Genomic DNA, 27,737 nt, shown 5'->3' on the forward strand with positions numbered 1-27,737 from the left:
GCTATGAGATATAGCCAAGAAGGCCCTGCAGGGTAGTTGGGACGCTTTATTTTTGTTACCTGCAATCCTGTGCAAGTGTTGGTGACTGGTGAAGGTAAACTGCTGGGAGTACCTTGTCCTTGTATCTCTTCTCTGTTTCCCTTGTTGCTTGCAACACATAGCTCTAAGGGGCTGGATCTTGTAGCACTTTATAAAAGCGTTTCAGTAGACCTACGGTAAATCTGAAACTTATTGGCAGATAAATGAGGGTGTTGTGGCCTTCGCCAGCTGTTTGGAGCCTATGCTATAACCAAAAGCATGCAGTTCAGGGGGTTAGAAGTTGTTTCGGTTTGCCTTAACTGAATCTATCCATCTCTAGTTTAAGGTATTTGGTTGGAAGGGTTTGTATCCGGTTGTAGCTAAATAGGCTGGTTTTGGGGGTTGGGTAGGGTTAGAGATTATTTACATTTGTGTTTTCATTTGCTAGTTTTTGAATTTAAGTGCTGTTAGAGCAGGGAGTGCCAGCGTGTCACCCAGGGGCACCGTGGGACCAGAGCTTGGAAGTAATTAGTTACAAGTAATGAATTGCTTGTAATTCATTACTTTTTTGAGGAATGAGTGGGTAATTCCTTTACATTTTGATTGTAATAGAACTAGGAGTAATTTTATTACTTTTGTGGAGTAATTGTAATGTTTCCAGCATTACTTTTGGGCATTACTTTGGGGGGGGGAAGCAGGGGAAGTCTTCTGCTCCTCTGATCTGTGGATGAAAATCTTGTGCCTCAAACCGGGCTTCTGTGCAGCATCGCTCTTCCCGCATGCTCTGTGGGTGGGTAGGAGAAGACGAGGGAGGAGGTGGAGAGTGAGACGGGGTGGAGTGGAGAAAACAGTTGTTTAAAAACATGGACTCTGTTGGAGAAGAACGGAGTGGAGGGAAAAAGGAGACGGAGGACAAGAAGATGGATAAAGGAGGAGAAGGAGGCAGAATGGAGATAAAGAACTGTGGAGGTGAAAGATGACGACGTGTGTGTGTGTATGTGTGTTAATACTGTGTTTGCACTTGGCACACAAAGTGGCCTCCACCACCCTCTCTGGCTACTGCGCTGCATTTGCAGTATTTTAACTTTTTTGCATCTTTGGAAAATGTTTGCTTGGGTGAGCATCCCTTAGTTGGTGGCAGGGCAGCGTCTGGGAGGTGGTTAAGTGAGAGAGATTATGCTTGGTGGCTGAGTGGGGGGGTTGCACTTGGTTTAACGTGCAAAGATCTGAGTAGTGGCCTCTGCCTCCCTCCCTCCCTTGCTTACCACCGGAGAGACCACCATTGCTATCTTATGGATAAAAAGCATTATTCTACTACCTCTGTATGTGTGTGTTTATTTTTAATGTTGTTTTAGGCTGCTTCGATATGCAGCAGCCAAGGCCAGCACCTTGTAGGCGTTTTTTTAAAAAACTGAAAAGTAATTGTAGTGATTATCTTTGAGAAAAAGTAAACAGTTACTTTCAGAGCAATTGAAATTGTAATGATAATTACTCCTTTTTTGGGCCGTGCAATCGTAACTGTAATTAATTACATTTAAAAAGTAATCTTCCAAGCTCTGGTTATGCCACGCCTCCATGGCAGCCATTTTGTGACTGGTGCAGCACACTCTCAAAATTTGAGTTGTTCCCTCTGGTCCAAAAAGATTGGTGACCATTGTTCAATCTAGAGTGTGTTTGGCAGGCCTTTAAGAAAAGAGATCCTCAGTGGAGTTGCTCTTCTTGGCTTGCTTCATTAAATTTAGGCCCCTCTTTTTGTCCAGAACAAGGCATCTCTGCTGTTCACTACAATTTTTAAAGGTGGACTTGAGACCTCCTCTTTACGAACAGTTACTAAGAATAGCTTGTAGCATGATTTGGATCACGGTGTTTACCTTTCTTTGGTGCGGTCTGTTTTGGACAGGCAGGCTGCACAAAATTAGTGAAGACTAGCAACTTTCGTAGCCTTGTTTGCGAGGTTGATTTAGAGTTGGAAAGAAGCTGCAAGGCCTGGATAGCTTAAACCTGTGCCTTTTTTTTTTTTTAAAGCGTCTCTGGGAAATGTTGGTTTACTCTTTCCTTGAAAACCCCGGAGGGAGGGAGGGGCTTCCATAACAACTCTAAGGGCAACTTTAAAAGAAAAACTAAATGCAAAGTGGTCGCAAGAGGGTGCCATTTGTAGAGGAGGAATAATAAGACTGTTTAAGCCTTTCCCCCTCTGGCCTTTTGTGGAAGGGCTGTAGCGCAGGGTTAGAGCATCTGCTGTCTTGCGTACAGAAGGTCCCAGATTCAATCTCTGGCATCTCCAGGTAGGGGTGGGAGAGGCTTCCTGTCTGAAACCCTGGAGATCCCCTGTCAAGTCAGTGTGCACAATACGGATCTAGATGGGCCAATGGTTGGATTCGGTATATGGGCGCTTCCATTTTCTGCTCAAAATCCCCTCTCCCCTACCTGCTTTTCCACCTTGGGCTAGGGAAGGTCTGTCTGATGGGCCAGTTGGTGCTTTGGTTGCATCCCAAGCCCCTTCCAAGCAGAAAGGCTTGTCAGGGCCTGGGAGGTGAGCAGCTGGGCTAGTGACCCTTGGCTTGGCCATTGTCCCAAACTTGCCGTGCAGTTGATTTGCCCACAGCTGTTGCCAGATCAGCTGATCTCCATGACGGGGGCTCATCCTGGTGGCTTGACACCAGCTGAGGCAGCTCTCTCATGCTAGGCATTTTCTGTGGCACAGCTGTTGACTTTGTTCACTATCTATTTTTAACCAGGCGTTTGTAAACAAAACATCGCCCTCTCATGGCTTTCCTGTTTAGCTTCTGCCTTTCATAGAATCATAGAATAGTAGAGTTGGAAGGGGCCTATAAGGCCATCGAGTCCAACCCCCTGCTCAAGGCAGGAATCCAGATCAAAGCATTCCCGACAGGTGGCTGTCCAGCTGCCTCTTGAAGGCCTTCAGTGTTGGAGAGCCCACTACCTCTCTAGGTAATTTATTTATTTATTAAACTTGTATACCGCCCCATAGCTGAAGGTCTCTGGGCAGTTTACAATAACTAAAAACAAATACAATTTAAAATACATCTTTTAAAAACAATTTAAAACACAATTTAAAAATTTAAAACAATATAGAACACATGCTAAAATGCCTGGGAGAAGAAGAAAGTCTTGACCTGGCGTCGAAAAGATAACAGTGTTGGCGCCGGGCGCACCTCGTCACCAAGATCATTCCATAATTTGGGGGCCACCACTGAGAAGGCCCTCTCCCTTGTTGCCATTCTCCGAGCTTCCCTCGGAGTAGGCACCCGGAGGAGGGCCTTTGATCTTGACCGTAGTGTACAGATGAGTTCATATCGGGAGAGGCGTTCCATCAGGTATTGTGGTCCCAAGCTGTGTGAGGCTTTATAGGTCAATACCAGCACCTTGAATCGAGCTCGGAAACATAAAGGCAGCCAGTGCAAGCGGGCCAGAATTAGTTTTATATGTTCGGACCTTCTGGTCCCTGTTACCAATCTGGCCGCTGCATTTTGCACAAGCTGCAGTTTCCGAACCGTCTTCAAAGGCAGCCCCACATAGAGTGCATTGCAGTAATCTAATTTGGAGGTTACCAGGTTATCCCTGTCTAGATAGGGACGTAGTTGGGCCACCAACCGAAATTGGTAGAAGGCAGTCTGTGCCACTGAGGCTACCTGAGCCTCAAGTGACAGAGATGATTCTAGGAGAACCCCCAAGCTATGAACCTACTCCTTCAGGGGGAGTGCAACCCCATCCAGGACAGGTTGGACATCCACCATCGGGTCAGAAGAACCACCCACTAACAGCATCTCAGTCTTGTATGGATTGAGCCTCAGTTTATTAGCCCTCCTCCAGTCCATTGTCGCAGCCAGGGACCGGTTCAGCACATTGAGAGCCTCACCTGAAGAAGATGAAAAGGAGAAATAGAGCTGCGTGTCATCAGCATACTGATGGCAATGCACTCCAAAGCTCCAGATGACCGCACCCAATGGTTTCATGTAGATGTTGAACAGCATGGGGGACAGAACTGACCCCTGCGGAACCCCATACTGGAGAGTCCAGGGTGCCAAGCAATGTTCCCCAAGCACCACTTTCTGGAGGCGACCTGCCAAGTAGGAGTGGAATTGGTTCCATTGTCTTATGGCTCTAACAGTTACGAAGTTTTTCCTGATGTCCAGTCGAAATCTGGCTTCCTGCAACTTGAGCCCATTATTCCGTGTCCTGCACTCTGGGATGATCGAGAAGAGATCCCGGCCCTCCTCTATGTGACAACCTTTCATGTACTTGAAGAGTGCTGTCATATCTCCCCTCAGTCTTCTCCAGGCTAAACATGCCCAGTTCTTTCAGTCTCTCCTCATAGGGCTTTGTTTCCAGTCCCCTGATCATCTTTGTTGCCCTCCTCTGAACCCGTGCCAGTTTGTCTGCATCCTTCTTGAAGTGTGGAGAACATAACTGGAAGCAGTATTCAAGATAAGGCCTAACCAGTGCTGAATAGAGGGGAACTAATATGTCACGCAATTTGGAAACTATACTTCTGTTAATGCAGCCTAATATAGCATTTGCCTTTTTTGCAGCCACATCACACTGTTGGCTCATATTCAGCTTGTGATCAACGACAATTCCAAGATCCTTCTTACATGTCATACTGCTGAGCCAAGTATCCCGCATCTTATAACTGTGCATTTGGTTTCTTTTTCTTAAGTGTAGAACTTTGCATTTATCCTTGTTGAATTTCATTCTGTTGTTTTCAGCCCAATGCTCCAGCCTATCAAGGTCCCTTTGAATTTTGTTTCTGTCTTCCACGGTATTAGCTGTGCCCCCCAACTTTGTATCATCTGCAAATTTGATAAGCATGCTCTGAACCTCCTCATCCAAGTCATTAATAAAAAGGTTGAAGAGCACTGGGCCCAGGACCGAGCACTGTGGTACCCCACTTGTTACTTCTGCCCAGTTTGAGAAGGAACCATTGATAAGCACTCTTTGAGTACGATTCTGGAGCCAACTGTGGATCCACCTGATAGTTGTTCCATTTAGGTAGCTTCCATTTAGCTAGGCCACATTTAGCTAGCTTGCTAATGAGAATATCACGGGGCACTTTGTCAAAAGCTTTGCTGAAGTCGAGATATATTATGTCCACTGCATTCCCACAGTCTACAAAGGAGGTTACCTGATCAAAAAATGAGATAAGATTAGTTTGGCTGGATTTGTTCCTCATAAATCCATGTTGGCTCCTAGTAATCACTGCATTGCTTTCAAGGTGCTTACAGGCTGACTGCTTTATAATCTGCTCCAGAGTTTTTGCACGGATTGATGTTAGGCTGACTGGTCTGTAGTTCCCTGGTTCCTCCTTCTTGCCCTTTTTGAAGATAGGGACAACATTAGCTCTCCTCCAGTCACCCAGCACTTCACCGGTCCTCCATGATTTTGCAGCTCAGAAACTCTCACTTTTCGAAAACTCAGTGAAATAGCTGCACAGTTTCTCCAGCCGGAGATGGCTCATTGCATGGCTCTTATGGCTGAATAGATTGCTTGAGCGCAGTGATTGCTGGCCTCTTTGGTCCTGTGGGCACATTTGCAAAGAGGAGAAACTGTTGTAGGCAACACGCTCATAGAGGAACGAAGCAATCGCTGCAATCTGTTTCAGCAGGCGAGGGGGTTCCTCCTCTGTGGTCAGTCATGCCTCTTTAGGAATTGGCTCTATCCCTTCAATCTATCCCTTTCCACATAGCATGGCCTTTCTATCAGTTTTCTCCTTCTACCCCCCCCCCCCATTGCAGTGGGGAAAAATCATGATTGGGAATAAAGTCCCCCCGGCCTCCACTGGTCCCAATGAAAATTGAGCCCCCTCCAACATTTGGGACTGGGGAAAGGAGGTCAGCCCATTAAAGAAGATGCATGTGGCCCCAACGTCAGGTAGTTTCCCTCCAATGGAAGGTCAGGATCAGATGGGGAAATCCCATAATCTGGCAGGAAACAGCGTTGCTCGCCTTGGGACAGGTGGAGAGATGATAAGAAGAGGTTGGAGCAGTGGCTGTGGGATGACTTATTCACAGGAGGAAAGTTGCACCAGAGGTCTGTTGGAACAGTTCGTGTGTAGGTTAATTTTCATTGCGAGTGAGCAGATGAATTGTCTGCACTGGGAAAAATTTGATATGAAAGCTCAGCCTGTGGTATCTGATGCTGCAGGTGATGAGAAGATGGAGGTGCGAGGCAGCCCTTAGGTGCAAGATATCTTGGGGTTTGCAGAGAATTGCACTACCATCTTCTCCATCCTGTGGGTCCTGCCGAGTTGAATGCCTAGTTGTTCATTGTATTATTATTGTTTGTTAGTCTCAAGGTGATTTAGAAACATTCTGTAAAACCAGCTAAAATTAGTTTTGAAAGCAATACAAAGAGCAACTCAAGACAGGTTTAGAAAAACAATATAAACTGAATGTTTGAGGCAGAGACCTTTTTGTTCCAGACAGAAAAGCTTGCCATAAGAACAGGGACCCCGGAACTGTTCTCAAGGGTGAGGTGGGGGCTCAAGACTGGCAGGCTGGCTATTTCATGGTGACCTACTTGCAGGTGCGTTTTTAAATCTGCTTATTTAATGGGTTAAGTAAACAATAAATCTGTCATATTCTAGGAATGTCACAATCATAAATACACTTGAATAAAAAAGAAAAACATAAGTAGTAATTGCTCAAAGTAAAAATTACACAATGATTATGGATAATGGAATACCCTTTGTAAGTTCCAACTAACCTTTTTGTGTTTCAGAGATGGAAAAGAAGAAAGCAAGGTCTTTTGTAGAACATTAGGAGCTTTCCATTTATTACTGGAACTTCATGTAACATCTTTAAAATAAAGATGTATAAAGATCTTAAAATAAATAAAAGTACGATAAATTAAAATATATAAATAAAAAGGTCTTAGCATACATTTTAAATTAAGGAAGAATAAAATAAATGAAAAGATCTTAAAATATGTAATAAATAAAATAAAGGTTTAAAAATAAATAGTATAGTTGTGTATCTTGTATGCTATTATTTATAATATAGATATCATAACAGGAATGTATTATACTTAATAACAAACTGTGCCATGCTTCTGTGTCATGCGATTACGCAGGTATGTCTTTACCCTCCTCAGACCACTGAAAGAACGTTCTCCTGATGCTGCTGATGCCGGTATGGTGTGTAAGAGCAGCTGTACCAGCATGACGACTTGGTCTAAAAGATTTCGGACTGTCTCAGGCTGTCGTCTCAGTGATTGTGAGATGTCTTCAATAGTCTTTACTTCAGCAGTTGGAATGACTGTTGGGAGGAGTAACAGCTGTGCCAGAAGCCTGTTCAAATCAAAGTCACAGCTGTGAACTCCAAGGGCCTCCCTGAGCTCTTCTGTGCTGCTGAAATTAAATGCCTTCCGCATGCAGCAGTTACTAAAGCATTTTCCAGTTTCACTAGTTGGTCCATTCCAGGCTGGTTGAACCGACGTTTGATTCAGATGTTATGTGATCAATTACATCAAAGAAATCCTTCCGGGGAGTTTTCTTCGCATCCAGGACCACTGGTGGTGTTGGTGTTTTTGTATGCTCAAAACGTGCTGGTGGTTTTCAACCTCTTGAAATTTCAGGCATCTTCAAGCCCAGTTTCCCTCCAGCAATTTTTGTGTCTTGCCAAATTGTTTCAAATGCACTCTCTGATCTTAGGTTTGACAGGGTACAAATAAGCATTTCTGCTGCTTGCTTTGCCACTGCTGCATTCTATTTGGGGCCTTGTAGGGTTCTTGCAAGCTCTTCGCATGGCCCAAACACGGCTATGGATGTATTTAGCCCAAGTGCTGTTTCAAATTTACCAAGGATTTTTGTAGTAGCCTTTCATTGTTGCCCTTCTGTCATCTTGGAAGGACCCTGGATGTTCCAGGATTTCATGGAGTGTTGCTTGAATGCTTTCATAGTTCTCAAGGAATCTCTGTATGGACTTCACTCTGACAGCCCAATGTGTTGGACACAAAGGAAGGAGACTGTTTGGTTTATATATCCCTTCAGCATTTTCTATGGCTTCAGGAAGAACAATGTTGGAATATATGCTCTTCCATTTCACTGAGATTCAACATCATGTTTGTTACATCCTTAACAGTACTTAGTGCATCACCAACCATGTCACAGCTATGGGCAACCTCTTGCAGAGCCAAATCTAGTGAGTGGTTGCTGCAGTTTATGTAAACTGACTTAGGTTGAATATCGGTGATATTTTTTTGAACACCAGAGAAACGGCCAGACATATTAGCTGCAACATCAAAGCAGTGTCCACGCAAAGCATGGAATTCAAGCCCCGGACGAATGATCATGTATTTCACAGCAGTGAAGAGAGTACAAGCTGTAGAGTCAGCAGGGTTATAAACGCCAAGGTATTCTTCTCGTACGTTCAATGATTCACTCTCTACCCAATGCAGACACAACGTAAACTGCTCGTCTCCAGTCACATCTATTGTCCCATCAGCAATTATTCAAAAAAAGGCTTGATTTCACCTCTTTAATGATGTCACATTGCAGTCTTTGAGCCATAATTTCAAGTAGCTCCTTTTGGATATCACCACTCAACCATCTGTCTCTTTGCGTCAGCCATCTTTTAAGGGCAGGTACATCTTCTGAGCGTTCCTCCAAAAGGTCAGTCAAGTTATCTTTGGTGCGCCCCTGCAATGCTTGACCTGTGCAGCAGAGGTAGCGCACAGAACTAACGATGGTGCATAGTGCTTCTTGAGCCCCTTGCGGCTGCTTACTTGAATGCTTTGTAAGGAGCGTAACTCTTCATACCTTTCTCGTTTGTTAGATGGTAACTCGCATAATCTATGTGGTAAATGCTCTTTTCATGAGACTGGAATTTTTCAACAGCATGTTTCCAATTTGAGAAACCTTTTAGAATAAAACTCACTTCTACATTTGAAGATCATGGTAAAGAACTATATCACGATCCACATCATAATGAAGCCAGGTGAACTTCTCAAACCATTTCAGCTGACAAGACCTATGACCCTTACTTTTTGGAAATTTATAGTATTTTGTTGGCACAAATCCGGTGGACGAATATGGCGGTCCATCTCTTTCTTGAGGATCAACTTCAAGGTGTTGATCGTCTTCATTCAGACTCCCTAAATTAATATGTGTCTTTAGGCAATTCTTCTGAAGCAGAAGCTGTTTTCTTTGATGACAGCAGCCAGGCATCAAGCAATGGCCTTTTTTGGACATTCTCCTGCAAGTAATCAGAAAAAGCAACCAGTTTTTCTTTCTATTTGTGTGTATTGAAAAATCAGTGCAAGCTGCAAAGAAGCCGTGCTGTCATTGTGGCTGTAAATTTTTAATTTTTTTACAGAATTCCTGAACATAGTGGAGAAGTTTCTCCCCATTAGGAACTCTGTGTTGGGAATTGTGGCTTAAACAGCTGCTTCCTAAGTACATTTGCCTTAGAGTAAATTTCACAACTCGATGGACTTCTGGGTAAACACACATACAAATTGGGCTGTGTAGCTTATCTTTGCATTCCTTATTTATTTATGCCACAACTATAACCTAAAATCTATTTTGATGCTAAATAGGATTTGTTTTCTGTGCAGGTCAGCTACACTATTTAGGGGTTCACACAATGTCTGAGTTGAGAACAAAAAAAAAATTAACAATGACATGTCTCTACCTTCGTCAATGTAACTATAGTATACACTACAATCTTTACTTATGAAACTAATTGCATTAAGTTAGTGAATCTGCTTATGTTACACTGTTGGAAAATTTGAGAATCCTGTATATTTGATTCTTTATCACCATTTCAGCTGCAGTATATAAGCAGCATTTGGTTCAAACTGATATTTATAAAACATTATACTCGCTCAAGAATGATTCTGAGTCGCTGTGTTGCAAGCCTTTCTTCTTAATCTTCAGTAGGGCTCCAACATACAGATTAAAAATGGCTGCTGCAAAGCTGTCCTCCCTGAGTCCTCCCAGCTTCAAGAAGCAGTCCCTCTGTTAGCGCAATTAAAGTACTTTTAAAGAGAAAGTGCTCCTTTCTAAGGTGGGTGAGCCCCTTTTATGAACAAAATACACCCAAAATAATGGGACAGAAACCTGGGGGAAAGAAACGCAAGTGCCCCAGCACAGATCTCTGGGCAACTGGGGGAAGGTGTAGTATTCTGAGTACAGTAGGGCCACACTCATACATTGGGTTATGTTCCGGACCCCTGCTGAAAAGTGAAAACCGCTGAAAAGCGGAACTGATTGAATAGAATGGTGTGCGACGCCCGAAAATTGCCGTAAAAGCGGAACAAGTGTCGTATGAGTGGGGCTTTAGTCTAATTGCATCTAATTGAGACCGCTGCATTAGCGAAGCACCGTAAAGCGAGGCCCTACTGTAGTTTAAGTGTGTTGCCACCTAGTGGCCAAAGGGCAGATGTATCGCTATAGCCAAGGGAGACTGTGCATGCGCCAGTTTGGTGGCTGGAACTGTTCCTAAGATGGCTGGCAGGCGAAGACCCTGATGAAAACGGAGCAAAATAAACACAGTAGTCTGTTAGCGTTCCTGGTGTGGTTTCCACAGATTACAGAAGGGATGCTCATGCTCTGGAGACCTCTTTCTAGTGGCAGTGCGGGAAACCATTCATTTTTTGCCAGAACTTAAGAACACTGCTGCACCACTATTGGTTTTGCCTGGTCATTTTGTGGGGGGCGATCAGCCCACCCTAGCTTAGTCTTAGGGGGGCTTGAGTCCCCCCCCCCATTCTGGGGTCCGTGCATAAGAAAAATGTCTTCAATTGTTTCCAGAAAGCACAGATAGTGGGTATCTGTTGTATCTCAACAGGCATGTTGCTCCACAGAACAGGGGCAGCAACACTGAAAGCACTGTGGAGTGGATTTCTGCTATTTTAGGGACTCCAAGGAGTGATTGTCCTGCAGAACGCAGTGACCTACTGGGTATATAAGGGATAAGGTGGTTGTGATGCCCCTATAAATGTTGTACAGTAATTATGGGAAGTGTCGGTTTTGTAGGGTAAATATGGTAAGTAGCGAGAGAGAGAGAGAGAGAGAGAGAGGGGGGGGGAGTACATGGGTTGGAATGTTGAGGAATGCTAAGTTGTGATTGGCTGAGTGCCTGAGTGGTTAAAGGTATAGATGAGAGAATGACAGTTGTTGGTTCTGGGTTCTGGGTTTTGTGTTTAGGCGGGTAGCGAGGCAGGTTTTAGGACTAAGATATAAAGAGAAAACTATCATATATAACCACATGCATATTGACTGAATTTAAAGTAATCTTGTTTATTCCTTGTGTTAATAAATAAATAAATAGTTTTGGTTTAACAACACGCCTGATCCTTGGCTGGGATATTGCAGACCAGGAGGGTGGGCAGAGCAAATACCAAAGCCGGGAACAATGGTGGCAGCGGTGAAGGGATCGTGTAACAGCAGCAGGTATCCCAAGCAACCCAGGGCTGTCATCTTTGAAGGCAGAAAGAGACAGGAGGGTTGTGGCCTGAAAGTGCACCCAGACACTACGTAGTAATCTGAAGGGGAGACTAAGGCACAGTCTCAGGGCAGTATTGCATTAGAGTGTCAGGTGGTGGCACCTAGTAGTGGGATCGTGAGAGACCTGTGCTGAGGCCAGTGTGAGAGATCTGTTACGAGACCAGACCGCAGGTGGGGGTCTGACAGTGGGGGTCTCTCAGGTAACCTGCTCTTAAGCTGTATAGGTCCTTATATGTATCAAAAACTTGAACTTGGCCTAGTACCAGATGGTCAGCCAGTGCAAATCCTATAAGCAAGGTGTTATATGCTGGTGGTAGTTTGCCTCCACGAGCAGCCTAGCCACCATGCTCTGTACTAGCTGCAGTCTGCAGATTACCATCAAGGGTAGCCTCACATAGGGTGCATTGCAGCAGTCCTACCAATACATGGACAACTGTGCTCAAGCTATTTTGATCCGGGGACAGCTGCAGCTGTCTTACCAGCTCACACTAGTAAAAGGCACTTCTAGCCTTTAGCTCACCTTGGGGTCTTAGAAGAGAGGCTCAGCTCCCAAACCAACTGGCGCAGGGGGCATCTTACGCAGGGATCAATTGGTTGATGATTAGCTCCTGTTGGAAGTCCAGAAGCAGGGGCAAAGTTTGTGCCAATGTTTGCTGACATTCATAAAGGTCACACACACATACCCGACTGGGACATGCAGAGTTTCGGAAGGTTACCGCAAAGTCAGTGACAGACATTGGGAAGGGAGGACTGTGTGCGAGACAAAAGGGAAGACGGGAAGATCCTTTTTGCTGATTGTTGTGTCGCTGTGAGACAAGGAAGGGAAAGCACAGCAGAGGACCGAGAGGAGAGCATCTGCAAGGAGATGGGCGCCCTGTTGACACGACGGAAAAGGGGATTCTATTAAATGACCCCTTGTGGGCTCGATGGTATTTGCCAGCCTGAAATGGGTCACTGGACATTTCCCTGTCCTACTTTCTTCTTACATGGAGGTTAGAGGTGTGGAAAAAAAGGGGGGGAATCTTTCACCTGTGATCTTGAAGGCAAGGGGCCTTCCATCTCTGCCAAAACGTGATGCTGTCAAACAAAATATTATACTTCCTGTTTAGGATCACCGGAGAGGGCCCATGGGTTTATGAAGAGAAGAACAGTAGGCATGGGTGGGGGAGGGGTTGTCCTTCCTGTTAAGCAAAAGTTTTTTATCTTTTCAGTGCTCTGAATGTGAAATAGATACTTTCCAACTACTTCGGGTAAGCAGATGCACTGTAGGGGCACTATGGGTTGAGATTGACAGAGTAATCCTAATGGGGGGGGAAAGCCCCATTGAACTCACTCCCACAGGTAGCTAGGTATGGGAGTTTTCAAACTTCAGAAATAGTTGCCACCAACACCATGGGAAAAAAAGCTACATTCACAATGAGGGCTGGTAACTTTAAGGGAGAAGACTAAGATGGTTTTGTGGTGTGCAGTCAGGAGGAGGGAGTACATACAGGACACCTTGCCAATTCACTTACTGTAGGTCTCTGCCTGTGCTTTACTTCCAGTGAACCAGTGCAGGGGAGAAAGGGTGAGGACGATCAACCAAATCTCTCTTCCCTGAGTGGATCAGAATGGGGGAATCTGCCTGTTGCGCGAGGCTACCCTGCTCAACTAATGGCTGTGGCTTCATTAAAGCACTCATCCTTCTCCTGTTCTTTAGACAAGGTAAAGTTATGGCTTGGTGGTTGTGAAAAGAAACAAAGGGAGGGCATCAATGGATCTCCAATGAGCTGCGCTGGGGAGGCCACTCTGAGAAGGGGAAGAGATGTGGCAGACGAAGGGCCCATCCAGACATCCTTTTGATGGCAAATTCATAATGATTTGTGCTTATGATGGTGTCAGGGTGATTATACGCAATTCCACTTTCAATATTGTTTGTGCCTGCAAAAGTTTCAGGGCAGACAGTTGGTGCATGCCCTGTTCTTGCTAAAACCCTGTAAATTGTCATACTACAAATGCTTCAGGGTTTTTTTGTCCTTCTTTTCTTGTGCAACAGCTAGGGATGGGAATCTGTCACCCGATGCCAGTTCGAAAGCATTCACTTGAACTTACAGGCTGGTATCGATTCAAGTTCATTCTTTATCCACTCTCCGCTGCTTTTACTGATCCAGTTTTTTGCTCCCTCAAAATATTGCTCCACGAGCCTGCTCCACGAGCTAGAGGGAGCCCCAGCTGACAAAGCGTCAAGGCAAGTTAAGCAGCAGAGCGAGTTTGGCAGCAGGGTGAGGAGGCCAGGGCCCCCCACTCTGCCCGTCTGTTCCCTGACCTCAACTAAACCGCAGTCTCCAACCCATTGACGTAATAAACCTTAAACAAAACTATGCAGGTAAGAAGCCAGCAGGGGTGTGGGGGCTTTCCAGTGTTTTGCACCGCCTGCAGCATGTACGACTATCTGCCTGTTGGACAGAAGTCGTGGGTGTGCTCTCGGTGCAATGAGCTCCTGGCTCTCCGGGAATGACTTCATTTCCTTGAGGCCAAGGTGGTGGACCTGGAAAAGCTGAGAGAGGCAGAGATGTGTGTGGAGGAGGCCTTCAGGGACGTTATAGCTGTGTCCCACTCCAACGATGATAGCTCTCCTGCTATCATGGAGAACGATGGTCTCGGGGAAGGAGAGCATCCAGCTGAGGAAGAGGGAAACGATCCCTTAGAAGGGACCCATTCCTTGGGGGATGAGCAGCTATCCTCTCGTGCCGAGGATATATCTCCAGGGGGTGGAGGGATCCTTGTAGTGGGTGATTCGATCATTAGGAACATAGACCGTGGGGTGTGTGATGGGCGTGTAGACCGCAAGGTGTTTTGCCTGCCTGGTGCGAAGGTTGCGGATATCGCCCGTCGTTTAGATAGTTTGGTAGACAGTGCTGGGAAGGAGTCAGTGGTCGTGGTGCACGTTGGCACCAACGACATGGGGAAATGCAGCCGTGAGGTCCTGGAAGCAAAATTTAGGTTGCTAGGTAGGATGCTGAAAGCCAGGACCTCCAAGGTGGCTTTCTCTGAAATGCTACCAGTTCCACGCACAGGACCAGCCAGACAGGCCCAGCTTCGCAGTCTCAATGCGTGGATGAGACGATGGTGTCGGGTGGAAGGGTTCGGATTTGTTAGGCACTGGGGAACATTCTGGGACAAGCTGGGCCTGTACAAAAGGGACGGGCTCCACTTGAACCAGAATGGAACCAGACTGCTGGCACTTAAAATTAAAAAGGTAGCAGAGCAGCTTTTAAACTGACTGAGGGGGGAAACCCGACAGGAGCTGAGAAAGGTCCGGTTCGGAATAAACCTCCCCCCTGGGATAAAAACCAAAGAAATGATGAAATTTTAAAAGGGGTAGGCCTAGAAGTAGGCATTGTGAGAGCAGGGGCACAGGATATAAATTCAGAAGAGCAAAATTACCACAGGCCTAACCACAAGTGCCAAAGACACTTGAAGAGAGACACTGCTTACAAGTGCCTGTACGCTAATGCTAGGAGCCTCCGAACCAAGATGGGAGAACTGGAGTGCTTGGTCTTAGAGAAGAGCATTGATATAGTGAGCATAACCGAGACCTGGTGGAATGGAGAAAACCAGTGGGATACGGTTATCCCTGGATATAAACTATATCGGAAGGACAGGGAAGGACGTATTGGTGGCGGAGTCGCTCTGTACGTGAAAGAAGGCATTGAATCCAGCAAGCTCGAAACCCCAAAAGAGGCAGACTCCTCCACAGAATCGTTGTGGGTGGTGATACCGTGCCCCAGGAGGGACTTAATACTGGGAACGATCTATCGTCCCCCTGATCAAAATGCTCAGGGAGACCTTGAGATGAGATATGAAATTGAGGAAGCATCCAAACTAGGAAATGTGGTAGTAATGGGTGACTTCAACTACCCGGACATAGACTGGCTGCATATGTGTTCCAGTCATGACAAAGAAGCAAAGTTTCTAGATATTCTAAATGACTATTCCCTAGACCAGTTGGTCATGGAACCGACCAGAGGGACGGCAACCCTGGACTTAATCCTCAGTGGGGACCGGGACCTGGTGCGAGATGTAAGTGTTGTTGAACCGATTGGGAGCAGTGACCACAGTGCTATTAAATTAAACATACATGTAACTGGCCAATTGCCAAGAAAATCCAACACGGTCACATTTGACTTCAAAAGAGGAAACTTCACAAAAATGAGGGGATTGGTAAAAAGAAAGCTGAAAAACAAAGTCCAGAGGGTCACATCACTCGAAAATGCTTGGAAGTTGTTTAAAAACACTATATTAGAAGCTCAACTGGAGTGCATACCGCAGATCAGAAAAGGTACCGCCAGGGCCAAGAAGATGCCAGCATGGTTAATGAGCAAAGTCAAGGAAGCTCTTAGAGGCAAAAAGTCTTCCTTCAGGAAATGGAAGTCTTGTCCGAATGAAGAAAATAAAAAAGAACACATACTCTGGCAAAAGAAATGCAAGAAGACAATAAGGGATGCTAAAAAAGAATTTGAGGAGCACATTGCTAAGAACATAAAAACCAACAACAAAAAATTCTATAAATACATTCAAAGCAGGAGACCATCTAGGGAGACAATTGGACCCTTGGATGATAAGGGAGTCAAAGGTGTACTAAAGAACGATAAGGAGATTGCAGAGAAGCTAAATAAATTCTTTGCGTCTGTCTTCACAGTGGAAGATATAGGGCAGATCCCTGAACCTGAACTAACATTTGCAGGAAGGGATTCTGAGGAACTAAGACAAATAGTGGTAACGAGAGAGGAAGTTCTAAGCTTAATGGACAATATAAAAACTGACAAATCACCGGGCCCGGATGGCATCCACCTGAGAGTTCTCAAAGAACTCAAAGGTGAAATTGCTGATCTGCTAACTAAAATATGTAACTTGTCCCTCGGGTCCTCCTCCGTGCCTGAGGACTGGAAAGTGGCAAATGTAACGCCAATCTTCAAAAAGGGATCCAGAGGGGATCCCGGAAATTACAGGCCAGTTAGCTTAACCTCTGTCCCTGGAAAACTGGTAGAAAGTATTATTAAAGCTAGATTAACTAAGCACATAGAAGAACAAGCCTTGCTGAAGCAGAGCCAGCATGGCTTCTGCAAGGGAAAGTCCTGTCTCAGTAACCTATTAGAATTCTTTGAGAGTGCAACAAGCATATAGATAGAGGTGATCCAGTGGACATAGTGTACTTAGACTTTCAAAAAGCGTTTGACAAGGTACCTCACCAAAGGCTTCTGAGGAAGCTTAGCAGTCATGGAATAAGAGGAGAGGTCCTCTTGTGGATAAGGAATTGGTTAAGAAGCAGAAAGCAGAGAGTAGGAATAAACGGACAGTTCTCCCAATGGAGGGCTGTAGAAAGTGGAGTCCCTCAAGGATCGGTATTGGGACCTGTACTTTTCAACTTGTTCATTAATGACCTAGAATTAGGAGTGAGCAGTGAAGTAGCCAAGTTTGCTGACGACACTAAATTGTTCAGGGTTGTTAAAACAAAAAGGGATTGCGAAGAGCTCCAAAAAGACCTCTCCAAACTGAGTGAATGGGCAGAAAAATGGCAAATGCAATTCAATATAAACAAGTGTAAAATTATGCATATTGGAGCAAAAAATCTTAATTTCACATATACGCTCATGGGGTCTGGACTGGCGGTGACCGACCAGGAGAGAGACCTCGGGGTTGTAGTGGACAGCACGATGAAAATGTCGACCCAGTGTGCGGCAGCTGTGAAAAAGGCAAATTCCATGCTAGGGATAATTAGGAAAGGTATTGAAAATAAAACAGCCGATATCATAATGCCGTTGTATAAATCTATGGTGCGGCCGCATTTGGAATACTGTGTACAGTTCTGGTCGCCTCATCTCAAAAAGGATATTCTAGAGTTGGAAAAGGTTCAGAAGAGGGCAACCAGAATGATCAAGGGGATGGAGCGACTCCCTTACGAGGAAAGGTTGCAGAATTTGGGGCTTTTTAGTTTAGAGAAAAGGCGGGTCAGAGGAGCCATGATAGAAGTGTATAATATTATGCATGGCATTGAGAAAGTGGATAGAGAAAAGTTCTTCTCCCTCTCTCATAATACTAGAACTCGTGGACATTCATAGCAGCTGAATGTTGGAAGATTCAGGACAGACAAAAGGAAGTACTTCTTTACTCAGCGCATAGTTAAACTATGGAATTTGCTCCCACAAGATGCAGTAATGGCCACCAGCTTGGATGGCTTTAAAAGAAGATTAGACAAATTCATGGAGGACAGGGCTATCAATGGCTACTAGCCATGATGGCTGTGCTGTGCCACCCTAGTCAGAGGCAGCATGCTTCTGTAAACCAGTTGCCGGAAGCCTCAGGAGGGGAGAGTGTTCTTGCACTCGGGTTCTGCTTGCGGGCTTCCCCCAGGCACCTGGTTGGCCACTGTGAGAACAGGATGCTGGACTAGATGGGCCACTGGCCTGATCCAGCAGGCTCTTCTTATGTTCTTATGTTCTTATTGATGTTAATATCAATATTTTGAAAGCCAAAAACCAATGTTTTGAAAGGAAATATTGATAAAATTATCATTCTTAATATTTTAGAGGGACAAAGATGGATCACTGAACACTAAAGTCAGGATCATACAGACCATGGTATTCCCAATCTCTATGTATGGATGTGAAAGTTGGACAGTGAAAAAGGCGGATAAGAGAAAAATCAACTCATTTGAAATGTGGTGTTGGAGGAGAGCTTTGCGCATTCCATGGACTGCGAAAAAGACAAATAATTGGGTGTTAGAACAAATTAAACCAGAACTATCACTAGATGCTCAAATGATGAAACTGAGGTTATCATACTTTGGACATATCATGAGAAGACATGATTCACTAGAAACGACAATAATGCTGGGAAAAACAGCAGGGAGTAGAAAAAGAGGAAGGCCAAACAGGAGATGGATTGATTCCATAAAGGAAGCCACAGACCTGAACTCACAAGATCTGAACAGGGTGGTTTATAACAGATGCTATTGGAGGTTCTGATTCATAGGGTCGCCATAAGTTGTAATTGACTTGAAAGAATATAACAATATTTTAGAGGCAGATTTTTTTTAAAAAAAATTGTATTTTGAAAATAGTAGTCGAAAATTGCTATATAAAAATCCAATCCGCAATGATAGAGAATAGGCAAATTAATGGAAAATTTGGTACGAAATCAGAATTGGCTGGAATTCTAGTACATCCCTAGTGAATGTACATGAGTGCTGCTGCAATAATATAATAACTTTGTGGAAGTATCACAGAACAATTTAAAAGCAGGATGATGTGTGGATGTACAGTCCAGTGTAAGGCCACCACTAATGCACTGTTATTGCTTCAATGGCATGTTGCAGAATAAACCCACAAAAAGGCATCAGTCTGAAGGGGCCCACAGTTCCCACTCCAACTTCCCCTGCAAGAACCTGTTGCCATTGCTCTGTGTATTGTCATCTGCCGTGAAAATGCTCTAAAAATGCTCTAAGCAGATGGATGACTGCAACCCTGATCATCTAACTTGAAGGACAAATGGGGAGGGATTAATGGGAGGAAGCATTCCTTCAGGTACACAAGCCTTGGGCTGCCTAGGACTTGCTGACCTCTTATGCATATTGAAAATGAAATGGCCTGCCTTCAAGTTGATTCCGACTTATGGCGACCCTATGAATAGGGTTTTCATGGTAAGCAGTATTCAGAGGGTGTTTACCATTGCCTTCCTCTGAGGCTGAGAGGCAGTGACTGGCCCAAGGTCAGTGCGCTTCGTGGCTGTGTGGGGATTCGAACCCTGGTCTCCCAGGTCATAATCCAGCACCTTAACCAATACACCACACTGGCTCCCTATGCATATTATGCTGTTCTATTATTTTATATTGACAAGATATCTTATCTGCCCTTCACCATAAGGTCTCAGGGCAGGTTTCAACGGTATCATCGTATGATTGTAACAACAAGTAAAATAGCTTATACAGTTATAAAATAAATTAAAATGATTCCACACTGTTATTCCAAAATGAGTATAGCTCAAAGGAAAAAGGTGGGTCTCTCTACCTTAAAGGCCGTGGGAAAGAGGTGCATCTTCAGCATATGGTGAAAGCTGTACAATGGAGGTACCGGACACACCTCAGTGGGGAGGGAGTTCCACAAGTAAGGGGCTGCCACAGAGAAAGCCCTCTCCTGAACCACTGCCCCCCCCAACTTCCGAGGGCAGCAGGACTACCACAAGGGCCTCTTCTGCGGATCTTAACACTCAAGAGAGTCTTCTAGGGAAGGAGGCAGTTTTTGGACTTTAAGGGGGTTGACAATTTGGGAAGAGGATGGATGATGCTCAGCTAGGGATGAGAACCGAAACACAGCCATCCTTCAAAATTTGCACTTTGAATTTTGCTGTGTAGTTCACTGACAAACAATGTTTACCAAAATGAATTTAGTAGGGGACAGTGTGCATAAAAATGAGTATGTGAGTGAAAATAACTTGAAAAAATGTATCATATTATGACAAATGGCTTGCAAAACGAATACATTAATCAAAACTGCCTACAAAAATGTGTTTATTGGGAGAAATTCATTGGAGAATTTTCATAAGTGTTTTTTAAAAAATTGCAAATTGCTGCAGAAATGTGGAGAACTGAATTTAAGATTGGCAAAATTAGAAAGGGAGAGAACTGAAATTGACAGATCTTGCCATCCCTTTGCACAACCGAGGACCAGATTTTACCTGCTGGCTGTCGGCTGTTGAGCATAAAGTTGAGGAGCAGATTGTTGCAAGGTTGGGCAAAGGATGTTGTAACATGGTACTGATATACCCCCCCCATTGCACAGCTCATTCCCACTGCAAGATTGTGCGCTGCACTTCTCAGTACCTGGCCGCCACAGATAACTTGGAGGGTCCTGACAGGAAAGCCGCCAAGTGCGACGCTTTGCGCTCCTATTCCAGCTGCACACGGAGGACAGCCCGCACCTGCCGTGGGAATCTTGTGTACCACTCTGCCGTTTACGGCATTGAAGACCTCATGATCCAGCACAATTGCTCCAAAGAGGGGCCAACCTCACCACCGTGGCCTCCTGTGCTGGCACCCAATCACCAAGGCTTTGCATCCCTGGATATCTGTGACTACAAGAGGAGTTTTACCCGCAAGCACGGACAGCCTCCCATGTACCAGCACTGCGCCACCTTTGGAGACCCCCACGTGCGGACCTTCAGTGATGAATTTCACACCTGCCGAGTGGAGGGTTCTTGGCCGCTCCTGGACAATAACTATTTATTTGTGCAGGCCACCAGTTCTCCTGTGGTGAAGGGGTCAAATGCCACCGTCATTAGCAAGGTAACAATGGGTCCTTCTAAAGCCTCCCTTCAGAGCTTGTGTGGGCAGTTCAAGAGGGTGGATGAAAAGAGAAGGGAAGTGTACCACTGGTGTGGCCATTGCTAGCCCGTCAGCCCCAGTACCTGCTCTCCCAGTGATAGAACACTTGCATTTTCTGAAGAGGGTCATAGGTAGGAGAAGGAGGGCCGTTGCTCAGCCGTAGAACATCTGCCTTGCATGCAGAAGGTCCTGGGTTCAATCTCCAGGTAGGGCTGGGAAATACTCCTGCCTGCAACCCTGAATAGCTGCTGCCAGTCAGTGTAGGCGATACGGAGCTAAAGGGATAAATGGCTTGATTCAGTATACGGCAGCTTCTTGTGTCCCCCCCCCTTTTTTTTTTGGTAGAGCAACTGCTGTACATGCAGAAGGTCCCAGGTTCAATTCCCCGTGGCATCTCCAGGTAAGGCTGCTTGAGATCCTCAAGGAGCCACTGCCACTCAGTGTAGACATTACTGAAGTAGATGGACCCAAAGTAGCTTTCTGTATTTCTAAGAGCCTGCCTGTCTTGAGTGCTTGGAGAACCACTGCCAGTCAGAGTAGGCGTTACAAGATGGACAAATAAGGACAGCTCAGGCACACTCATTCAAACACTGCACACTGAACAACCTATATGCTTTGCTGGATGTGGGGGTGAAGCATTTGCCTGGTGTCTTGGCAACAGCTTGATGTCTCATGTCCTGGAGGGGTCTGTCAGATCTCCACTCCTGGTCTTGTCCTCACACGGATCTCTCCTGATCCCACTACTAGGTGTCACTGCCTGACACACTGTAAAGTAATGCTGCTCTGAGACTTACCCTTAGTCTCCTTCTTTAACAGCTTGCTATTAAGTGTCTAAGTTGATTCAGGCCACAACCCCTCTGTATCTTTCTTGACGTTAAAGGCTACAGCCTTGGGTTGCCTTTGGATACCTGCTGCTGTTACGCTATCCCTTCACTGCTGCCACCATTGATACTGTTCCCAGCTTTGGTATTTGCTCTGCCCACCCTTCTGGTTATTACCCTCCGTGGCACAGAGAGGTAAGCGGCGGTAACGCAGCTGAAGCTCTGCTCACGGCTGGAGTTTGATTCCAACGGAAGGAGGAAGTCGAATCTCCGGTAAAAGGGGTCGAGGTCCACTCAGCCTTCCATCCATCCGTGGTTGCTAAAATGAGTACCCGGCATATGCTGGGGGGTAAAGAAAGGCCGGGGAAGGAACTGGCAATCCCACCCTATATATACGGTCTGCCTAGTAAACGTCGCAAGACGTCATCCTAAGAATCGATAATGACTCTCACTATAAGTGCGGGGACACCTTTACCTTTACTTTACCCAGAGCTTGGAAAAGTTACTTTTTTGAACTACAACTCCCATCAGCCCCAGCCAGTATGGCCACTGGATTGGGCTGATGGGAGTTGTAGTTCAAAAAAGTAACTTTTCCAAGCTCTGATTTACCCTTCTGGTCTGCAATATCCCAGCCAAGGATCAGGTGTGTTGTTAAACCAAGACTTTATTTAATAACACAGGGAATAAACAAGATTACTTCTGGTTCAGTAGATATGCGTGTGGTCACATTTAAATGGTTTCCAACATGTTATAGTGACTCTTATATAAATACCTTAGTCCTAAAAACCTGCCTCACTACCCGCCTAATACACATCCACCCCCACCCTCTTCAACTCAAAACCCCAGAAGTGACTGTCCCACACCAGCTGTCATTCCCACATATATACCTTCAGCCCCCCAGATGCTCAGCCAATCACAACACAGCATTCCATGACATTCCATCACATGTACTCCGCCCTCCCAACTCTCTCTACTTACCATATTTATACTACAAAACCGGCACTTACCATAAACACTGTACAAATATAACAGGGGCATCGCAGGGTTCTGTGTGCCCGTACAGCAAGGTTGGGGAACCTGTGGCCCTCCAGATGTTGCCGAACTGCAGCTCCCACAGCCCCTGATCGTTGGCCATGCTGGTTGATGGGGGGGGGCTAATGGGAGATGGAGTAGAACCCCAGCAGCAGAGCCACAGGTTAGCCATCCCTGCTGTGGGTTTTTTTCTGTCAGGCCAAGTCTATGAATTGCAGGAACACGAGAAGATGTCTTATACTGAGTCAGACTCATTGGTCCATCTCTCTCAATACTGACTGGCAGCACTGACTGGCAGCAACTCTCCAGGGTTACAGGCGGGATTCTCTCTGCCCTACCTGGAGATGCCAGTCGGGATTGAACCTGGGACCTTCTATGTGCAAAGCAGATGCTCCACCACTCAGCTATGGCTCTTTTCTACCTGAGGCCCTGGACAGCTGCTGTCAGTCAGAGTAGACAGTTCTTGAGTAGGCCGACAAATCATTTGACCGGGTATAAGGCAGCCTCCTACGTTCCATCGTGTGGAGAGAGGCAAAGAGAAATGTAATAAATAAATTTAATATTTATTATTTAAGAAATAAAACATGCGCAAAGAGGCGCGTCTCCAATAAGCGGGCGGCTGCTCTGGGCTCTTCCTAGGTCACCTAAGTACAAGCTCTCCGAGTTAATGTCTTGAGCTGCGTTTTTCTCCCATGGCGTAGCAGAGCTGCCTCCGACACTGGGTGCCCCTCACCTGCCTGGAATCCAGTACTGGACCCCCGGGATCCACAAACCCCAAGGTGGCCTGTGGTTTTGGACAGAGTGGATCAAGCACCAGAATTCCAGCCCAGCTTGCAGAAAGTCTGGGCTTCGAGTTCATCTGTGAGCAGTTACCCTCTGAAAAAACAGAAGAAGATAGCTTGGTGTGTGGTGGATCCTCCTCCTCCTCTCCAGGAGCTGGAGAAGAGGTGCAAGGAAGTGGCATAACTCAGTGGCAGAGCACCTGCTTTGCACTCAGTAGGTCCCATTTTCAATCCCTGGTATCCCCACGTTTGTTATGTGCCTTCAAGTCGATTGCGACTTATGGCGACCCTATGAATTGGCCACCTCCAATAGCATCTGTCATGAACGACCCCGTTCAGATCTGTGGCTGCCTTTATGGGATCAATCCATCTCTTGTTTGGCCTTCCTCTTTTTCTACTCCCTTCTCTTTTTCCCAGCATTATTGTCTTTTCTAGTGAATCAGGTCTTCTCATTATTTGTCCAAATATGATAACTTCAGTTTCATCATTTTGGCTTCTAGTGATAGTTCTGGTTTAATTTGTTCTAACAACCAGTTATTTGTCTTTTTTACAGTCCGTGGTATGCGCAAAGCTTTCTACACCACCTTTCAAATGAGTTGATTTTTCTCTTATCAATTTTTTTCACTGTCCAACTTTCACATCCATACATAGAGATCGGGAATACCATGGTCTGAATGATCCTGACTTTAGTGTTCAGTGATCCATCTTTGCATTTGAGGACCTTTTCTAGTTCTCTCCTAGCCGCCTTCTGATTTCTTGACTATTATCTCCATTTTGATTAATGACTGTGCCAAGGTATTCATAATCCATGACGTTTATTGTCCTTGTTGTCAACTTTAAAGTTACATAAATCTTCTGTTGTCATTACTTTAGTCGTCTTGACGTTCAGCTCTAGTCCTGCTTTTGTGCTTTCCTCTTTAACTTTCATCAGCATTTGTTTTAAATCATTACTGGTTTCTGCTAGTAGTATGGTATTTTCTGCATATCTTAAATTATTGATATTTCTCCCTTCAATTTTCACACCTCCTTCATCTTGGTCCAATCCCACTTTCCGTATGATATGTTCTATATACAGGTTAAACAAATAGGGTGATAAAATACACCCCCGTCTCACACCCTTTCCGATGGGGAACCAATCGGTTTCTCCATATTCTGTCCTTACAGTAGCCTCTTGTCCAGAGTATAGGTTGCGCATCAGGACAATCAGATGCTGTGGCACCCCCATTTCTTTTAAAGCATTCCATAGTTTTTCATGATCTACACAGTCAAAGGCTTTGCTGTAATCTATAAAGCACAGGGTGATTTTCTTTTGAAATTCCTTGGTCAGTTCCATTATCCAACACATCTTTGCGATATGATCTCTGGTGCCTCTTCCCTTTCTAAATCCAGCTTCGACGTCTGGAATTTTTCGCTCCATATATGGTAAGAGCCTTTGTTGTAGAATCTTGAGCATTACTTTACGTGCATGGGAAATTAAGGCAATAGTTCGATAATTACTGCATACTCTGGGATTCCCTCTCTTTGGAAGTGGGATATATATTGGACGCTTCCAGTCTGTGGGCCATTGCTTAGTTTCCCATATTTCTTGACAGATTTTTGTCAAAATTTGGACAGATTCAGTCTCAGTAGCTTGTAGCAACTCTATTGGTATTGCCATCTGTTCCTGGTGATTTGTTTCTTCCAAGTACTTTAAGAGCAGCTTTTAAGTAGGGCATCTCCAGGTACATAAGAACATAAGAAGAGCCTGCTGGATCAGGCCAGTGGCCCATCTAGTCCAGCATCCTGTTCTCACAGTGGCCAACCAGGTGCCTGGGGGAAGCCCGCAAGCAGGACCCGAGTGCAAGAACACTCTCCCCTCCTGAGGCTTCCGGCAACTGGTTTTCAGAAGCATGCTGCCTCTGACTAGGGTGGCACAGCACAGCCATCATGGCTAGTAGCCATTGATAGCCCTGTCCTCCATGAATTTGTCTAATCTTCTTTTAAAGCCGTCCAAGCTGGTGGCCATTACTGCATCTTGTGGGAGCAAATTCCATAGTTTAACTATGCGCTGAGTAAAGAAGTACTTCCTTTTGTCTGTCCTGAATCTTCCAACATTCAGCTTCTTTGAATATCCACGGGCTAGGACGAGTCTCCTGTCTGTAACCCTGGAGAGCTGTTGCCAATCATTGTGTGCGCAGTGCTGAGCTAGATAGGCCAATGGGTCTGGCTCAGGATAAGGCAGCTTCCTATATAGAGAAGCCAGTCCCTCTATGCTTCCTTCCTCAGAATAAACAGGCGTCAAGGGCGCTCGAATGTTTTCCGTTTAGAAGGTAATGTGTGAAGTTCATTCCTTTGCTACACATTGGGCTTCTCATGTATTACTTCTTTTCAGCTCACCATTATTTTCAAGAACATGGAAGAGTGCATTGATGAGAAGGTCTACCATGCAGAAATAGACAACCTGCCTGCAGCCTTCGTGGATGGTTCAATGAATGGAGGTGAGAGGCCTGGAAGGAGCAGCTTGATCATCCATGAACGCGCACCCGGGTGGCATGTGGAGATCCGAGCGACGTACATTGGCACCGTTATTGCTGTGCGCCAGACAGGCAAACACCTGTCTTTCTCCATTCAGATAGCCGAGGAGGTGGCTCTCTCCTTCACAGATGAACAAGATTTGCAGCTCTGCGTGGGAGGCTGCCCGCCCAGTCAGCGCATCTCTCGAAGCAAGTGCTGCCAGAGCAATGGCAACCTCACCCAAGAGGAAGCCCGCCTGTTGTGCAAGGAGAAATTACCAGTTGAGGATGCCTACTTTCAGTCGTGCGTCTTTGACTTGGTGACTTCGGGTGATGCCAACTTTACTCTGGCTGCACACAGTGCGTTAGAAGATGCCAAAGTATTCTGCCCAGATCCTAAGAAAGTCTATATCTTCCATACTGGCAGAGCTCTGCATCCCGGCAGCTCATCCCTCCTTGTCTTCATGTCAGTCATTGTAGTATATCACTTGTACTTTTAAAAGTTTCTCTTTGTTGATAATTGTTTGTATTCTGTGAGACCAGGAGGCCAGCAAATATGGTTGGCTTCCCATGAAGGCATCAGTGAGCAAAGTCAGGGCCTTAAAAGCATTGAAGGATGAGCTTTCGCAGCTCAGCATGTTTTTTTTAAACTAAGAGTTTTCCAAGAAAGCTTGGAATGTTGGTGGACATAGGAAAACCTGTCACCAGCCTTTCCTGCTAGTCTTTTCTCCCCACTTGGTGCCTTCTAGGCCACAAACTTAAGGCCTAGATGCTTCTTGAACCCCTAAGTGTCCATTGCTACTGGGATACATGGGAATTGTAATTTCCCATCCCCTCTCTGATCAAATAATTGACATGAGAGGCACTGGAAAGTATAATTCCCATGCATCCCAGTGATAATGGAGTTTAGAAGTCCTGTTCCCCCCCCCAAATCCCCCAAACTCTGGGCACATACTTGGTTAAAAGTCTGAATTTGAAGATAAGCAAGAATGTGCTAGTAACCAGTAAATTTCAGGAAATGGACTGAAACAAAGGGAGTTGGACACCCAGGGCTTTTAGGCTTTTTTGTAGGGAGAGGATGAGTTGGGAGGAACGTAGCAACTGGTGCTTAACCTTTTCAGATAGCCTTAGAAACCTTGAGAATCCACTCAACACTGTGTCATTCTTTCTTAGAATCTCTTTTTGCTCCACCAGAGTTATCTACTGAAAACACACACAGACACACACACGTGTCACTTTAAAGTTTTATTTTTGCAACGGCAGTATTTTGGGAAAACTACTCTGTGCCAAGCTTCTGCAGTGAATCATTCATAACCAAAACTGAAACCAGAAACTCCTTAAATATTGAAGGCAGGGATGGGGGATAGCTGTGGTCCTCCAGTAAGCATAGCCAATGTTCAGGGGTGATGGGAATTGAAGCCCAAAAAGATCTGGAAGGTCACAGGTGTTCCCCGTTCCTTCTGCAAGGGCTACCCCTACACAATAACTTGGAATGTCTGATCCAGGAACTCAATAAGACCAAAACAAATCCTGCTGTATGTTTTTTGTCTTCAGACAAATTCATTGTGGTCATTTTCTACCTCTGTTCATGACTCGGAATGTAGAATCTGGAGAGTAAAATTTAAATAACAGTTCTCAGAAACACTTGCACTAGGGAGTTTGTGTTAAGGCTGCAGACAAGCACTTTTTAAGAAAGCTGAAAGGTTCTTATTGGTCGCTTAAGGAATGTAAATAAAAAGTTTTAATATTTAATATATTAAA

At 45.2% G+C, this 27,737-nt stretch overlaps 1 protein-coding gene across 3 annotated transcripts; it reads left to right on the forward strand.

Annotated features, from left to right (window-relative positions):
* Positions 1-27,737, forward strand: LOC133377856 (hemojuvelin-like). 3 transcript variants are annotated; one of them, XM_061612632.1, is made up of 4 exons: positions 1-94; positions 13,033-13,192; positions 20,308-20,810; positions 25,856-27,737. In XM_061612632.1, the coding sequence occupies exons 2-4, from the start codon at positions 13,099-13,101 to the stop codon at positions 26,474-26,476; spliced, it is 1,218 nt and encodes a 405-aa protein (XP_061468616.1). In that variant the 5' UTR covers positions 1-94; positions 13,033-13,098; the 3' UTR covers positions 26,477-27,737. The 3 variants fall into 3 exon arrangements, with proteins under 3 accessions (XP_061468616.1, XP_061468617.1, XP_061468618.1); XM_061612633.1 differs by lacking the exon at positions 1-94 and adding an exon at positions 12,156-12,480; XM_061612634.1 differs by lacking the exons at positions 1-94; positions 20,308-20,810 and having other exon boundaries at positions 13,059-13,192.

This window comes from Rhineura floridana, chromosome 2 (assembly GCF_030035675.1).
Source record: "Rhineura floridana isolate rRhiFlo1 chromosome 2, rRhiFlo1.hap2, whole genome shotgun sequence".
Classification (NCBI taxonomy): domain Eukaryota; kingdom Metazoa; phylum Chordata; class Lepidosauria; order Squamata; family Rhineuridae; genus Rhineura; species Rhineura floridana.

Bases quoted from the DNA above. Each gene is read 5' to 3' on its own strand.
- LOC133377856 (XM_061612632.1), top strand. From the start codon at position 13,099: ATGGGGGAATCTGCCTGTTGCGCGAGGCTACCCTGCTCAACTAATGGC. The intron at 13,193-20,307 runs GTAAAGTTATGG...CCCATTGCACAG, and splicing joins TCTCCTGTTCTTTAGACAAG to CTCATTCCCACTGCAAGATT. The intron at 20,811-25,855 runs GTAACAATGGGT...ACTTCTTTTCAG, and splicing joins ATGCCACCGTCATTAGCAAG to CTCACCATTATTTTCAAGAA.